The sequence below is a fragment of the Oncorhynchus keta genome, chromosome 20, assembly GCF_023373465.1.
Source record: "Oncorhynchus keta strain PuntledgeMale-10-30-2019 chromosome 20, Oket_V2, whole genome shotgun sequence".
Classification (NCBI taxonomy): domain Eukaryota; kingdom Metazoa; phylum Chordata; class Actinopteri; order Salmoniformes; family Salmonidae; genus Oncorhynchus; species Oncorhynchus keta.
The window spans coordinates 8,157,459-8,175,381 of NC_068440.1; the positions used below are offsets into that span (position 1 = coordinate 8,157,459).

At 43.0% G+C, this 17,923-nt stretch overlaps 1 protein-coding gene across 1 annotated transcript; it reads left to right on the forward strand.

Annotated features, from left to right (window-relative positions):
- The first annotated feature begins 5,360 nt into the window (after positions 1-5,360).
- Positions 5,361-12,771, forward strand: LOC118399276 (glyceraldehyde-3-phosphate dehydrogenase-like). The gene is made up of 12 exons (XM_035795223.2): positions 5,361-5,455; positions 5,949-5,994; positions 7,525-7,624; positions 7,828-7,937; positions 9,375-9,465; positions 9,759-9,874; positions 10,782-10,863; positions 11,140-11,291; positions 11,516-11,594; positions 11,829-11,912; positions 12,258-12,355; positions 12,471-12,771. The coding sequence occupies exons 2-12, from the start codon at positions 5,972-5,974 to the stop codon at positions 12,538-12,540; spliced, it is 1,005 nt and encodes a 334-aa protein (XP_035651116.1). The 5' UTR covers positions 5,361-5,455; positions 5,949-5,971; the 3' UTR covers positions 12,541-12,771.
- The last annotated feature ends 5,152 nt before the right edge of the window (positions 12,772-17,923 follow it).

The window sequence follows — 17,923 nt, forward strand, 5'->3', positions numbered from 1 at the left end:
TTGAAGCCTGAAATGTGGCAAAAGGTCGCAAAGTTCAAGGGGGCCGAATGCTTTCGCAAGGCACTGTAGTCAGTTGTATAACAGAATGCGTTCAACTGAAACGTGGCTTCCACATTTAACCCAACCCCTCTGAATCAGAGAGCTGCAGGGAGCTGCCTTAACATCCACGTCATCCGGGCGCCGTTGTTGTTGGGGTTGAACTGCCTTGTTCAGGGGCAGAAGGACCGTTTTTACCTTGTCGACTCAGGGATTCGATCCAGCAGCCTTTTGGTTACTGGCCCAATGCTCCTACCTGCCAGGATACCTGCCGCCCAGAACTAGTCTTCAAGCATTTAAGCCACAAAAGACCAAACCATCTTTAAAGCATATTTATATATTTTTTTTACCTATAACTATTTCACATTTGCATGAAGCTCCATAGGCTATAGTACTTTTTGGATTCCCCACTGCTCTTGAACCGTTTACGCTACAAACACCAAACCTACGTTGAAATGTAGAGTCATCTTAAATTGATCGTAAAAGCTTTTTGATACCATTTACTGTAACCGTTTTAAATGAGCATAAAAGCTCCATGACACTGTAACGTCTTCTCGAGACAGAACGGAATTGCAGAGAGGTACGTTTCAACCATGTATTCCCTGAAATCAAAGCTACCCCGGGGTTGGTTACACTGAAAGTACATGAAAAACTCCTCAACTCTGAACTGAGCATCCTTTTCCCTCGCAAGCAAACTACTCCAGGTCAATGAACTCTCTCTTCCCACGTTCACCACCCTGCCTTTACTATGTGTGACACCCACCCCAAAACAACCCAACAATCCCCCTTCCTATTGGCTATAACTTGTAGCCAATACTCACTATAGATGAGCAAGCGCACACATTTTCATCAGGAAATGTCCTTTTCTATTTTTGGAGTATATAACTGATTGACATCAAACAGAGTTACTCTGGAATTAGGAAAGCAAACTTAGCAGAACAGACCATGGGAAAATACACTGTCACCTCGTCTATCCTCGGTCCCACAGCCGGCATCTCGGTACCTCCTTGCCAAAATGTCACACATATTTACACTATAAGAAGAGAAAGATATAGGCCTTCCCCGGGCTGACCTTTAGGCTTGACCTTTCCTTCGCCTGGGCCCTATGTGACGTCTGTGCTCTGAAAGAAGATGTCTCAATTTAGAGGAGAAGCCTAATTTCACGTCAACTCACTTTTCTTGCATGCTCAGACATCTGTAGCATATAGACCAAGACGATCTACACAGAGACAGATCACCTCTACTCGTCTTAAGGGTTTGAAACGTAGGGTGAAAGATGAACAAGCTACTGTGTGTCCAGTCATTTCAATTAATCTCCATTCAGTGACAATATCTGCAGGGACTCTGATTATGCAGCCAATTTCATATTGTCACTTCATCAATTTATCAAATGTCACACCCCAAACTCTCCCAAGTTCAGCCGAGTCAAGACACGCTGATCTTAAATATCATCCTAAAGATGGCATGTATCGTAAAACGGAAAAGTGGGTTTTATCGAAGAAGCGTCTACTTGTAATGATTAAGATATGTGGCTGTTTTCCCTTGAAAAGTGGAATTTGGGGACTGTAAGCCGCTCTGCATAAGAGCATCTGCTAAATAACTCAGTTGTAAATGTATATTGAACGGAAGTGTCATGAGTTACGGCATGAAGAGTGGTGCTGGAGCGAGAGCCAACATCTGACCCTACGGGAATAGAGTTGGAAGGCGTTGCTGTACATGTCAGAAGGACTTCAGCCAAATTGCTCCTATCCAAATCACTATGTAAACATTTGCCTCAGGCTTTAATTGAGTCATGTTACGACTTGGACCGAAACCATGGCAGGCCCATGGTGGCCACCGCTGCGGCCAGGCAGATTCCTACTGTGGCGTCTTTCCCTGCATCAGCAGTGGTGCCAAAGCCCTCAGGGAGAGGAGCACAGCCGGCCCTGGCCCCAGGATCTTTACCTGGCCCTGGGCCAACCTCCAGCAGCAACTCTGGATCCACCGTAGATTCCTCTGCTGGATGATAAGACTGTAATAAAAAAAAACATCCTCCTGACTCAGAAGTAGGAATACATGCATGAATGTAACGAATACAACATAAATAATGAATATAAAACGGAAGTACAGCTGGAATGGAATGATAAAAAACACTAACAATCGCCCAGCAGAACAACAACCCTTTAAGATAACAACGAACTGTATACAGGCGGCAGTGCAAACACAACCCAATGCCAAGGATCGGAACAACAATGCCAAACATACATTTGAATGCGCACTCAACTTTATGAGAGCAGCTCAGGGGATAGTATGCCAGGAGACCTGCTGCTGGGAAACCGTGGCTAGTGGGAGAGGTGAGTGGATTTTCTGGGCAGGCTGTAAAGGGATTGACCAATGGGAGGCCTGGTCACTCAGGTCACTCAAAGTTACAGACAGTCACAGGGGGCTGAGATGCTCCCTCCCTCTGCTCATCGGGCTTAAGATGCTCCCAAAGACAAACTGCCTCAACTCCCTTCCTGATCTCTTATATCTGTTTTTGTATGCTACAGTACATTTGCATTTCCTTTTTGTGTCGATTTTTAAGTGGGTTTTAGATACTTTATGTGATAAAAATCACTGTATCAGTTAGATGTATTAGTAATATTATTGTTCTATCTAGGAGCCTTGCAGCCTGGGCACAGTAAGGAGCTCACCCTGCCCCATTTTATGGCTCTGCTATCTTCCGCGGCAAGGCTAAAGTTTGGGGGAGCTTGAGAAAGAGATGAAGAGAGTGTCAGAGATCACCAGCAGGGGCATTCTAAACATGTATTCCTAACGGACAGTAGAACAGGAGGAAGCGTTGGAGGAACAAGGGAACGAGGCACAGTCTCAAGAGACTCACCATTCAAGTGACGCCTGCTATCCTCGATCCCACAGCCTGCCTCTCGCTTTCACCACCTTAAAAAATATATATATATATTGGTCACGTACACATGATTAGCAGATGTTATTGCGAGTGTAGCAAAATGCTTGTGCTTCTAGTTCTGACAGTGCAGCAATATCTAACATGTAATCTAACAATTCCACAACAACTACCTAATACACACAAATCTAAGTAAAGGAATGAAATAAGAATACATACATATAAATATATGGATGAGCAATGACAGAGCAGCATAGGCAGGATGCAGTAAACAGTATATACATATAAGATGAGTAATGCAATATATGTAAACATTGAAGTGGCATTATTAAAGTGACTAGTGATCCATTTATTAAAGTGGCCAATGATTTCAAGTCTGTATGTAGGCAGCAACCTCTCTGTGTTAGGGATGGCTGTTTAACAGTCTGATGGCCTTGAGATAGAAGCTGTTTTTCAGACTCTCGGTCACAGCTTTGATGCACCTGTACTGACCCTCGCCTTCTGGATGGTAAAAGGGGTGAACAGGCAGTGGCTCGGGTGGTTGTTGTCCTTGATTTTCTTTTTGCCCTTCCTGTGACATCGGGTGCTGTAGGTGTCCTGGAGGGCAGGTAGTTTGCCCTGGTGATGCGTTGTACAGATTGCACCACCCTCTGGAGAGCCTTGCGGTTGTGGGCGGTGTAGTTTCCATACCAGGCGGTGATACAGCCCGACAGGATGCTCTCAATTGTGCATCTGTAAATGTTTGTTCGGTTTTTAGGTGACAAGCCAAATTTCTTCAGCCTCCTGAGGTTGTAGAGGCATTGTTGCACCTTCTTCACCACACTGCCTGTGTGGGTGGTCCATTTAAGTTTGTCTGTGATGTGTACGCTGAGGAAATTAAAACTTAATCAAGCCTACTACTGTTGTGTCGTCTGCAAACTTGATGATTGAGTTGGAGGCGTGCATGGCCACACAGTCATGGGTGAACAAGGAGTACATGAGGGGGCTGAGCACGCACCCTTGTGGGACCCCAGTGTTGAGGATCAGCGAAGTGGAGATGTTGTTTCCTATCTTCACCACCAGGGGCCGGCCCGTCAGGAAGTCCAGGACCCAATTGCCCAAGGTGGGATTGAGACCCAGGGCCTCAAGCTTAATGATGAGCTTGGAGGGTACTATGGTGTTGAATGTTGAACAACATTCCTATATAGGTATTCCTCTTGTTCAGATGGGACGGTGCAGTGTGCGGTGTGATGGCAATTGCGTAGATCATTTTTGTTTGTGCGTAGGCAATAAATTAGACTAAAATTCTGCATGCATAGTAGCCTACTGTCGTGGTAGTAGTAGCCTTCTGGGCTCAAGTTTTGCACTAACAAATCCTCTCACTATCCACACCTGTCTTGGGGGCGGGGAAGGGGGTTATAGAGGATCTTGTAAATGTCAACCTCCAGTGACTTTTGTTTTTTTTTCTTACATGGACTCACACACCCTGTCCTCTCTCTCTCTCTCTCTCACTCACACACTCTCTCACTCTCTCTCTCACTCTCTCTCCGGGTTTATTTTGGTCCAGAGAACATTGATGCTTCGGTTCATGATAAGTAATAAAGAACCTATAACATTCAGTATCTACACTTTAGTTGCCTTTACATCCAAATTCTCGGAATATAGCATAACGTTTAAATGTATCTTGTGGAATCAGGCATCCTACAGCACATGCAGGATATCACGTAGCCATGGGTACCAGAACATCACATGCCCCATCATGTCTCAAAGTCAGTGTTGACTTGGACTGAAATAGGTTCCCGGTACTCATTTTGGGTTCTGGTACTGTTTATTTAGGTGCAGGAGCTCCACAATACTTTTGAGATCATATTCTATAGGAGGAACAGGAACTCAAGCAGGAGAACATTTGAGGTGGTGGTAGTCAGCTCCGGTGAGTTCCTGTCCAAGTCAAGCACTGCTCAAAGTGTCATACTCTGAATATGAGCCGGCTTGACTTTAGACAAGTCCAAGGGCAGCTGTGGTCTTACCTTGGGAAAAGGCCAATTGATGGACCCACTGTTATCACTCGAAGAAGCATTGGGTTTCATCCCATGTTCTTTCGACTGTTTTTCATTGCAACATACTGTCTTGCAGCCAAGCAGACCCAATGCCCTGGGAAAAAAATATTATTCAAATGTTTTCCCAAAGATTATAGCCTTTAAATAAAGATCATGTTAAACAGCTGGTTAATACAATTATTATCAAACTATCAAATCAATCCAAATTACAAATCTTCAATTTTTTTTGGCCAAGATGCATCCAGTTAATTCCACACGCAATGTAGCCAAGATGATCACATCAATAGTGGTGGGTGTTATTCAAATGAATTTCCTGTTCTGTAATTTATGTTCGTGTCGATTGCGACAACGACCTTGGCTCCCCATCCATCTGTGGCTTGACATTCTGAAGGGGCGTGTGCACATGACTTTGTGTTCACGTGGGGGCGTGTCCATGGACCATATAGGAACATAAATTGCGAGCGCACCTTGCCGACATTGTGGACAGAGCAACTCACAAACGGTACTTTTCAACGTTATTAACCTCTTTATGGCTTCATAGCCAACTTGACATTTAATAGTAGAATTATGCGTTGTTTTTTTTTGTGGCAATTTACACTTCGGCAGGTTGAGTCCAACCTGGCGTTTTGAATAGATGTCTTGTATGACTAAAATGTGTATAGATGCACGCTACAATGTGTGTAGATGAGAGAGAATAAATTAGCCTACGTGGCATGAATAGTTGAGTATTTTAGATGAGCAACAATTTTGGGCTCTTTGAAATGATTCTAATGTCAGGTATGCATTGTGCAATTCTTGGGATTCTATAGATGCCACAAAATAGATTTGTATCTAACACTGCTAGATTCTTTCTATAGTGGCGGTTAATCAGTGATGCTTAATGTATTGTTGTACATAGATGATTTTAGTTGCTTATTCAAATTTTGCCTCATGTTCATACTGTGCTGGGCTTTGTAACACACGTTAATGACCTATTCTTTTTGTTTTACCTTCAGCGAACTAGACCAGATCAGGCAGAATGGTGAAGATTGGAATCAATGGGTAAGTTGCATATTTTATCTTTTAAATTATAGATTTTAAAACTTAACCGGCTGCTGACAGGATCAAGTGACAAGGTAAGACCCTGGGCGGCATTGCACTTCTGTACTGTACATTCCATAGGTGCTTGCTCTCAAGTTCATAAGCCTTTTTAAATTTTATTTTTTTGTTTTAGTTGGGGGTGTGTCTGCTTCTGTCACTGGGCAAATTTAGAGTATTTGAAATTGTATTGTCTTAAAGAGAACATAGGAACTCTCTGTTGACAGGATCGGGTCACAGGATAGACCCTGGACTGCATTGTACTTCTGTAGTAGTCCAGGGTTCCCCAACTGGCGGCCGGCCTGCGGGTGACTTTTTTTGTGTGTCGCTCCAAGTCTTCAAAAAATATATATGAACGTATGCATCTTTGTTGTTGGACATAAAAAGACTGTAAAAACACCAGAAAATCAGCTCCAAGTGATTTTACTTTAGGAAATCTGTTCCAAAGTATTCCCACGCGTAATAGAGAGATATACAGTATGTGATCGTATACAAATGTAAGCAAGTTTTACTTCAATATTATATCCGTTTGGGCTTCTTGCAGTTATTTGTAATTATCTTCCGGGCCCCTGACCACCCGCTCAAGAAAAAATAAGCCTGCGGCTGAGTCTAGTTGATGGTCCCTGCCATAGGCGCTTGCTCTTAAATTAACAAGCCTGGGTTGTACAGCTTTCACTAGGAACCAAACAGAAGCATACAGGCTGAAATGAGAAGGGACTACCTGAACTTGTCCATTAAATGCTTATTTTCATTTTTCGTTGCGCTTTTTTTATTGTTGTTGCTATGGTGTGTTTCAACACCTCCCTGGTCTGGCCACTTACCATCCTCTTCTTATTTATGGTTTGGTTGTCACAACGCCTCTTTGCAGCACTCTTGTATATTTCCTCTCTTCAGCTGTCACATTCCTTTATTCTACCCATCTAATAATATCCCGCTAACCTTTTCAGCTGAAGTTCAGAGGTCACAGCGAGACCGTTTGGAGGAACTCTTACACCGATCCTATTCCTCTAACCTTTTATTTGACCAATAGTCAGCTGTCGCTAAACTGCAGGAAGATTAGAGTTTGTTATGATAGACCCTTTCCCAAAATCAACCTAACAGTTTTACTGTGCCCACTTGAAAGACGAAACGCTGCGACCTGGAGATTGATATTTCACTCCTCCTAAGTATGGAAACTAAATTATGTCTAATGACTGACTAAAAGATCATGCTGACTGTTCGCAGTTCCAAAACGGTTTGTGATGTATAGTATGATGTAACTTTGTTGACCAGAATTAAATGACTTGTTAAAGGAAATTCTTTCTGATGCTTGTTAACTCCTTTCTGATGAACTTTGACTCCTTTGCTAAGCCATATGTTGACCCTTGTGTGCAGGACTCATTTTTTTAGGTGCGGGTGTGTCTACCTGTGTCACATGGCTACTGCCACCTGCTGGTATAGTGTGTGATATGGATTTGCTTATATATGAATTAAGACTGATTTTTCTCTTCTCAGATTTGGGCGTATCGGGCGCCTGGTGACCCGTGCCGCTGCCAAGAGCGGTGAGGTCAATGTCGTCGCAATCAACGACCCCTTCATTGACCTGGACTACATGGTGAACTTTATACAGCCTACTGCTTAATATACCAAAATATAGGTTACTGAAATTGAGGGAGAGATGTAAACATATTTTACCAAAGTCAGACCTTGAGTGGGTCTTTTTTTTTTTTTTTTTTTGGTTAAACTCCAGAAAAATCTCAGGTGCACAGGTTTACTGTTCTCATATTCAACACTTCCCTAAAGGTTGTTGTTCCATAGGTCTACATGTTCAAGTATGACTCCACTCACGGTGTATGGAAGCACAGTGAAGTGAGACAAGAGAATGGCAAGCTGATCATTGGCAACCTGCACATCACAGTTTTCCATGAGTAGGTGTTTTTCCTTTTATTTACTAATGCTCCAGCTGCATTCATTGGCTTATTTTGTGCATGGTTTGAAATGACAACGTTTCTGAGACACTGTTTTGTGCAGAATGAAATTGATGGGTTATATACTACTTCTGGCAATATGAGTATTTGGCTATCTTAAACATTCACATTGACTCTTGGGAATGCCTTAGCAGTAGGCTAGACCATGTATACAAGGTATGTGGATACCCCTTCAAATTAGTGGATTCTGCCATTTCAGCCACGCTCATTGCTGACAGGTGCATTAAAAAAAAAATCTCTATAGACAAACAGTGGCAGTAGAATGGCCTTACTGAAGAGCTCAGTGACTTTCGATCTGGCACTGTACTAGGATGCCACCTTTCCAACAAGTCAGTTCATAACGTTTCTGCTGTGCTAGAGCTGCCCCGGTCAACTGTAAGTGCTGTTATTACGAAGTGGAAAAGTCTAGGAGCAACAACGGCTCAGCCGCGATGTGGTAGGCCACACAAGCTCACAGAACGGGACCGCCGAGTGCTGAAGCTCGTAAAAATCATCTGTCCTCGGTTGCAACACTTACTACAGAGTTCCAAACTGCCTCTGGAGGCAACATCAGCACAAGAACTGTTCGTTGGGAGCTTCATGAAATGGGTTTCCATTGCCGAGCAGCCACCCACACCTAAGATCACCATGCGCAATGCCAAGCGTCAGCCGGAGTGGTGTAAAGCTTGCCGACATTGAAATCTGGAGCAGTGAAAACGCGTTCTCTGGAGTAATGAATCACACTTCTACATCTGGCATTCCGACAGACGAATCTGGGTTTGGCTGTTGCCAGGAGAATGCTACTTGCCCAAATGCATAGTGCCAACTGTAGAGTTTGGAGGAGGAATAATGGTCTGGGGCTGTTTTTCATGGTTCGGGCTAGGCCCCTTAGTTCCAGTAAAGGGAAATCTTAACGCTACAGCATACAATGACGTTCTAGACAATTCTGTGCTTCCAACTTTGAGGCAACTGTTTGGGGAAGTTCCTGTTTCAGCATGACAATGCCCCCGTGCACAAAGCGAGGCTCATACAGAAATGCTTGTCGAGATCGGTGTGGAATAACTTGACTGGCCTGCACAGAGCCCTGACCTCGACCCCATCGAACACCTTTGGGATGAATTGGAATGCCAACTACGAGCCAGGCCTAATCGCACTACATCAGTGCCTGACCTCGCTAATGCTTTTGTGGCTGAATGGAAGCAAGTCCCCGCAGTAATGTCCCAACATCTAGTGGAAAGCCTTCCCAGAAGAGCGGAGGCTGTTATAGCAGTAAAGGGGGACCAACTCCTTATACAGGTGAACCCATCCCTGCATTGCTGTGGGAGTATATAGGACCCCTGTAATTCTAACCCTGGTTTTGTGGTATAATCCTAACTTCCATCTCTTTGCCATCTTCAGGAGGGACCCTTCCCAGATCAAGTGGGGTGACGCTGGCGCTGACTACGTTGTTGAGTCTACTGGTGTGTTCACCACCATCGACAAGGCCTCTGTAAGTACCGCTCTTCACGAGCAGTAGGAAGTAGGTCACATTGACAACGGTCTATACTTGAATTCTGTGAAAAGAAATGTTTTAATACTTCATGGCTATAATATTGTGGGTGAGCAGTGAGTAAGCACAGTGCTGTATATATTTTCATGTTGTAAATTGTTTTAATCGCCTCCAGACTGCCAATTTTTTTTTGCATATCATCGGCTGTATGTGACTGAACCAAGCAAGGCAGCCTTGATGTTGTGTATTTGTTGTTACACAAACGTACCCTTTGCCCTCTCACCCCACCATAGGCTCACCTGCAGGGAGGTGCCAAGAGGGTCATCATCTCCGCCCCCAGCGCCGATGCCCCCATGTTCGTGATGGGAGTCAACCACCATCATTATGATAACTCCCTGAAGGTTGTCAGGTAAGCCACTCCCCTCCACCATAACATTCTTTTAAAGGAGCCGTGTGACACGTACAAACAGTCCTGCCACATAGTCACTGACATGTTACTTGTACAAACAATCACTCAAACACACACTCACTCTGTTCCAGCAGGTCATAAACCCTCCTTCTGTCTTACTGAGAATGCGAGTACAAAAGTGGCCTGAAAACATCGGGACAATATTGCTAGAGAGGGTGTTTGACAGATTTTTGGAACAGAACTGTTTTCCACCATTTTGTCAAATTGTGTGTTCTCGCATTCCACGCGTAGTTTACGTCATAGGGATTCCCATAGACTTTGTATTGACATTATATGGCAGCCGCATGTCTCCTCTTGAGGTAAGAAATCCAGTCTGATTTGTTAACTATTGGGTTTTAATACAGGTTGCAGCTCTTTAAATTATTACTTTATGGCTGTATGGCACAATGCTTAATTACTAAACGTTTGTGGCGCTGTCATATTATTAAGAATGGTTCTTATATGCAGCTTTTCTAAAAGGCAATAAAGGAAACGGCAAGACGAAACAAACAAGACCATTTGAAAGAACTGAGGTGGAGTGGGAGTTATGGGAAGGTTTAGACAGGACTAGGAGGACCGGTGGAGAGAAGTTCTAGACTCTGAGTGTAGCTGTAGAAAAGACCCTGTCGCCAAAACTCTGGAGTTTGGACTGGAAGAACGCACCAGCGGAAAGGGAAAGTTGTGTTGCGTCCAGGTTTGTTTCAGAGAGGCAGGATTTAATGTGGTTCAAAGGCGGGTGGAGGAGTTGGCTTGATGTAGATATGCTGATCTTGTAGTCGGCGTAACAGTGGACGTTGAAGTGGCGTCGCGTCTTTTCCGAGTGGGCGCATGTTGATTTCTTATTGATATTGATGTCATGTCCTCACAGCAACGCCTCCTGCACAACTAACTGCCTGGCTCCCATCGCCAAGGTTATCAACGACAACTTCGGCATCATTGAGGGTCTTATGGTAAGAATGGATTCAAACAGCACAATTACCACAGGGACTGGGCTGTGGCGGTAAAAAGTGAGTCGACACTGGTGGAGACGTCAATGTACATGCTAATGCTTACAACATTCACGTTGCTGCTCTGCACAAGCCCTGGGTTGTGTTCCTTAGGGTACACATTGGAACATTTTTTTAAATGATGTTTTCTTATTCGTTCAGATAGTAACTTCCTGTTTGGTACGTAATGAACAACACCTCGCATAGACTAACATCCATATCACTTGTTTCTTCCCACAGAGCACAGTTCACGCCGTCACAGCCACACAGAAGACTGTTGACGGGCCCTCCGGTAAGCTGTGGAGAGATGGACGTGGTGCCAGCCAGAACATTATCCCCGCATCCACCGGCGCCGCCAAGGCCGTGAGCAAGGTTATCCCCGAGCTGAATGGGTATGAACCAATCCGGGGCCACTGGTTTCGTAATGGAGGTTTTACGACCATGGTGATAATGGATGGGATTTGTATCGTGCTCTTCACTAAGGGTGCATCTGAATATTGCAAAGCTTTTACATTTCCCTAGCCCCATCCCTTGGCTCTATATCAAAACCAGGGCTGTCATTACTTTTTAAATTCAATCCCAGAATGTAGATTTAACTGAACTTCATGACCCACAGCAAGCTGACCGGCATGGCCTTCCGTGTCCCCACTCCCAATGTGTCCGTGGTTGACCTGACTGTCCGTCTTGAGAAGGCCGTAAGTCTCCCATTCACCGATCTCTGCTCTTTTTGATGTGTTTTATTGAAATTAATGTTATACACAAGTAAAGCAACTCTGAATACCTAATTCCTCTTGCCCATGCTTCCAACCCACCGACAAGCTACCCTTGTTTTTGCACATTTCCTTACTGTCAACATAACATGCAACAGGCATTTGTCTCCATTTGGATACATTGTTCTACATTTTAATGTTTTCTCCTGTCTGCCTCAGGCCCCTTATGAAGAGATCAAGAGAGTCATCAAGGAGGCCTCCAAAGGACCCATGAAGGGAATTCTGGGATACACGGAGGACCAAGTAAATATTTTCCCATTCCAAGACCCTGCTTGAATACTATAAAATGCATCATTCCTTCCATACTTTCAGAAATCTGATCTAGCATGATTTGGTAGCTGTGAGTAAAGGTTCTGTGTTGCTCTCATGTCAGTGATGACTACAAAGAAGGAAATAAGGAAGGATGCGTTTTAAGAGTAGATCAACAGGGCCCAAGCTTTCCTTACACTCATGCATGCACTGAGCCTCAAGGTCATATGATACAATACCTGAGTTCAAACACTAGGGAGCAGTAGAGTGATTGTTAATTGGTGGTTCACTTCAGTTTTTCACATAATGAGCCTAAAGCCTGTTGCTCTCCCCCCTCAGGTGGTGTCCACAGACTTCAACGGCGACAAACGTTCCTCAATCTTCGACGCCGGGGCAGGCATTGCACTCAACGACCACTTTGTCAAGCTGGTCTCATGGTATTTATCTATCTAGACCTACACCCCCCCCCCCAACACACACACAATCAATACTATAATTTTGAGTATTTATATACATTAAAAAGACTCCTTCCTCTTGCTCCCTCTCCCATAGGTACGACAATGAGTATGGCTATAGCAACCGCGTCATTGACTTGTGTCTGCACATGGCACTCAAAGAGTAATGTTTCCACAACACACTTCCAACCCCCCATGGCCTCTTCCTTCTCCTGAACGGACATCCAAACAGTCCTCCGCCAGAGAAGGAGCCAGTAAAGTCTATAGCAATGTTTTATAACATGTCACACTTCTGTTCAGAAGACTGAGTCTGATTTTTGCCTGCAGAATATTCCTGTCCACCGCGCTGTGCCTTAGTTCACAACACAATAAAAGTCATTTGTTTCTGAACAAAAACATTTTTTTTTGTCGTCTCAGTCCTCAGGCGCACATCTTGTAAATGCATGAATTGTTCAAATCTACGCATGAATTTAGGTCTGTTTACATTTTATTTCTGTGAATCAAACTTGTTATTCAGGGTACGTTTCATTACAGCTCAACAGAGGCTGTAAAACATTTGGACCATGAATGGCATGCTAAAATATTCCCATTTACTCAAGTCGGAGTTTTAAAATGATGTTGACAAGAGAAGTGTAGACGGATTTATCTTGTCTGTCAACACCTAGTGGAAAGTGAAAGTATACCGTTTCTGAGGAGTGATTGAAAGTTCTTCAGAAGTGGGTTTAACTTTAAGAATCTTTTTAACTGAAACCATTTTCCAGATGGAAGCAAAAAGTAGACCAGTTCAGTAGTGCATTGTATTCTAAAGAAAAATGCTTGACTCCATATTGTTTTTGGTTCCTTAAACGGCTTCCATGATGGCAGGAGCTATTATAGTCAGTGATCAAGTCAATAGCTCAGTGCATTCAAATCACACACAGATCATTGCTCTTTAAACACGAGACAAGGAACGAGAATAGGCAAAGAGACTATTGTTCATGTAAGTATTGAACTTTCTATGGGTTTTTCATAACTGTCACTAACTTTTTTTTTTTACCACGACAGGGAAAACGGGTGCGCACTTCCAATCTATTACTATTCACTTAACGATTAAGTATTTCAGTGCATTCGGAAAGTATTCATACATCTTAGCTTTTGCCAAATGTTACGTTGCTTCTGTGATCTAGTTTACAAATATGGTCCGTGATCAAGATTGACATCGTGCAGGGTGAGCAAGAGCTGAAAACTGTATTTATTTACCATTCATCTGAGGCACTAGAGATGCAAATTTGTGGCAATTCCAAAGCAATACATGCTATACCACATTTTAATTTTTCAAAATAAACATGTAACTTGTGAAAAATACTCTTGTTTAAATCATCACCAATTTAAACAATTACAAGTTTTCCTGAAAAATCATCTGAATCAAAGGTGTTGCGTTTTGGGGATAAGCACGAGATAAGCTGTCTGTCCGATGGCGTGTTCGAATGGGCCTCGCAATCTCATATTTATCAGATGGGGAAATCGTAGATATGACACGAATGGGTTTGTCTTCGTCTTATTGCAAAAGTTAGATTGTGCCTTTTTAAATTTGAAGGCTAAATGGGTTTTACATGCCCCATCTTTTTTTTCTCTGTGTCTCATAGTGGAGGAAGATAATGTTGGGAAAACCTCTTCCAGCCCGAACACAGCTGCTCCTACCAATGCCACATCCAAGTCAAGTCAAAGCAAAGTCAAAGCAAAGAAAAAGTCATGGCTCCTGTACCCACAGCCCTGCACGTTGAGGAGGAAGAAGCACTTTCCTCCATTCAAGGTCTTGCTGCCTATGTCCACTCCCCTAACACAGGTCGGTCAAATTGACATTGTCACTGTGGAAAATGAGTGCACCCACTTAAAGGGGTAGTTTTCCAGGTTTTTACTGCAATCCTAATTGATTTTGTGTTCGAACGGGTAGACAAACATTGTTATCTTCCAAAAACGTAGTGATATTGTGGCAATATAATTTGGATTTAAGTATTTCTCAGCAATTTTGAAAAAAAAATATGTAGAAGCATGGCAGGCAGGCATACATAAACTATCCCTTTATGTTGATTGTTTCTGCCCCTTCACTTGTTCAGGACAAGACCAATGTAACAAAACAACCACTGACAAGATACCAACATCCATAACTTTAAGTATGGTTTACTAGAACAAAGACCACCACCACCTTTGAGAGAACACCATTTTCCTCAATTTACAAGTCAGTATACACTATTCTACCAGGACAGTGACAACCACCATTGAGAATAGTGCAACATCCTCCATTTCCAACTGTGAATATATCTCTTCCTGTTACACTCGGATGCATAAGTCTGATTTTAATGCCTAGGTCGATTCCTGTGGGGGACATACTGTACACACACAGTACACGTTCAAAATGCTATTGGAAGATGATCTTAGTGAATATTTCCTTCCTTCTGACATTTCAGTGGATGGCAGGCCAGAGATTGACATTAGAAAAGATGTTGGGGTGAGATCTACACAAGATGCGGCAGGCGTGCCCTGTCAGCAAGTCATGCTCTTCTCTCCACTCATCCAAGTGACTGCAAGTACAACATTCAACACTTAACCTTGGATATATGTCTGGATTACTGCAACTCGCTGTTGGCTGGGCTCCCTGCCTGTGCCATTAAACCCCTACAACTCATCCAGAACGCCGCAGCCCGTCTGGTGTTCAACCTTCCCAAGTTCTCTCACGTCACCCCGCTCCTCCGCTCTCTCCACTGGCTTCCAGTTGAAGCTCGCATCCGCTACAAGACCATGGTGCTTGCCTACGGAGCTGTGAGGGGAACGGCACCTCAGTACCTCCAGGCTCTGATCAGGCCCTACACCCAAACAAGGGCACTGCGTTCATCCACCTCTGGCCTGCTCGCCTCCCTACCACTGAGGAAGTACAGTTCCCGCTCAGCCCAGTCAAAACTGTTCGCTGCTCTGGCCCCCAATGGTGGAACAAACTCCCTCACGACGCCAGGACAGCGGAATCACCACCTTCCGGAGACACCTGAAACCCCACCTCTTTAAGGAATACCTAGGATAGGATAAGTAATCCTTCTCACCCCCCTAAAAGATTTAGATGCACTATTGTAAAGTGGCTGTTCCACTGGATGTCATAAGGTGAATGCACCAATTTGTAAGTCGCTCTGGATAAGAGCGTCTGCTAAATGACTTAAATGTAAATGTAAATATATGCACAACTTTTATGTATGTGTCAAAATGGTCAAATAAAATAAATGTTATTTTCCCATATTTCAGCCGTCCTCGACCAAACGAGAGGAAATCGCGTAATGGAGCATCAGCGCTTGATGATCAGCAACAACGTCCCTGACATTGGAGGTCTTTCTACTCCAACAACTCTTAGATTATCCCCAGGGAATTCTCATTTTTCTGGGGTCTTTTGGGAATTCCACATTTACATTTACATTTAACTCTTTTCAATACCAATACATGTAATTCACTTACGTTACACTTGTTGGAGAACTGTGCATTGAAATTACAACCATTATTAGGGATAATGGCTCATCTGAAAAGTGACGTGTTGGTTATTTCCATTCCAGTTTTATTTCAGTCTAATTCATTCTACATCTTCCAATCAGCCTTTGAAAAGGATGACCTAATAGACCTCTGTGCTGTATGTGCCTGCCTGTTGTTTTAAGGTGGTGTATAGCCAGTCAAAAGAAAACATCTATTCAAAGCCATGCTTGCTTCATTGTAATACATACTGTACATACATACACACAGTACCAGTCAAATGTTTGGACACAGCTGCTCCTTCAAGGGGTTTTCTTTATTTTTACTGTTTTATACACTAGAATAATAGTGAAGACATCAAAAACATTAAATCACACATATGGAATCATGTAGTAACCCAAAAAGTGTTTGAACAGATCTAAATATATTTTATATTTATATTATACTTATATTTTATACTTCAAAGTAGCCATCCTTAGCCTTGATGACAACTTTGCACACTCTTGGCATTCTCTCAACCAGCTTCATGAGGAATGCTTTTCCAACAGTCTTGAAGGAGATCCCACATATGCTGAGCACTTATTGGCTGCTTTTCCTTCACTCTGCAGTCCAACTCATCCCAAACCATCTCAAGTGGGTTGAGGTTGGGTGATTGTAGAGGCCAGGTCATCTGATGCAGCACTCCACCACTCTCCTCCTTGGTCAAATAGCCCTTCCACAGCCTGGATGTGTGTTTTGGGATATTGTCCTGTTGAAAAACAAATTATAAGCGCAAACCAGCTGGGATGGTGCATTGCTGCAGAATCCTGTGGTAGCCATGCTGGTTAAGTGTGCCTTGAATTCTAAATAAATCACTGACAGTGTCACCAATAAAGAACCCCAACACCACCTCCTCCATGGTTCACAGTAGGAACCACACATGCGGAGATCATCCGTTCACCTACTCTGTGTCTCACAAAGACAAGGCTGTTGGAACCAAAAATCTCAAATTTGGAGTCATCAGACCGAAGGACAGATTTCCACTGGTGTAATGTCCATTGCTCGTGTTTTTTGGCCCAATTAAGTCTTTTCTTCTTATTGGTGTCCTTTAGTAGTGGTTTCTTTGCAGGAATTCAACCATAAAGGCCTGATTCACGCAGTCTACTCTGAACAGTTGATGTTGAGATGTGTCTGTTACTTGAAGTCTGAAGCATTTATTTGGGCTGCAATCTAATGAATTTATCTTCTGCAGCAGTGGTAACTCTGGGTCTTCCATTCCCATGGTGGTCCTCATGAGAGCCAGTTTCATCATAGCGCTTGATGGTTTTTGCAACTGCACTTGAAGAAACTTCAATCAAGGTTCTTGATTGACTGACCTTCATGTCTTAAAGTAATGATGGACTGTAATTTCTCTTATTATTTGAGCTATTTTTGCCATAATATGGACTTGGTCTTTTACCAAATCTTCTGTGTAGCACCCCTACCTTGTCAAAACACAACTGATTGGCTCAAATGCATTAAGAAGGAAAGAAATTCCACAAATGAACTTTTAACAAGGCACACCTGTTCATTGAAATGCATTCCAGGTGACTACCTCATGAAGCTGGTTGAGAGAATGCCAAGAGTGTGCAAATCTGCCATCATGGTGAAAGGTGTCTACTTTGAAGAATCTCAAATATAACATATATTTTGATTTGTTTAACACTTTTTTTGTTTACTACACGATTCCATATGTGTTTTTTCATCGTTTTGATGTCTTCACTATTATTCTACAATGTAAAAAATAAGGGAAAACCCTTGAATGAGTGGGTGTGTCCAAACTTTTGACTACTACTGCATATGTTCATGTTCATTATAATTCGATGTATTCTGTGTAATTTTAAAATGAAAGGGATTTGACAAAAAAAATGCATTTTGTGAATGTGTTTTTAAAGGATCAAAACTATGAGGGGATTATTTTATTTTTCAAACTAATGGTATCTGGTAGATGGTAGATTTTCAGTGAGTGAGCAATTGTTATATTACTTTAACAGTGAATAACTGGGGGGTATATGTACATGTGTAGCATATATTTCAACTAGAGGC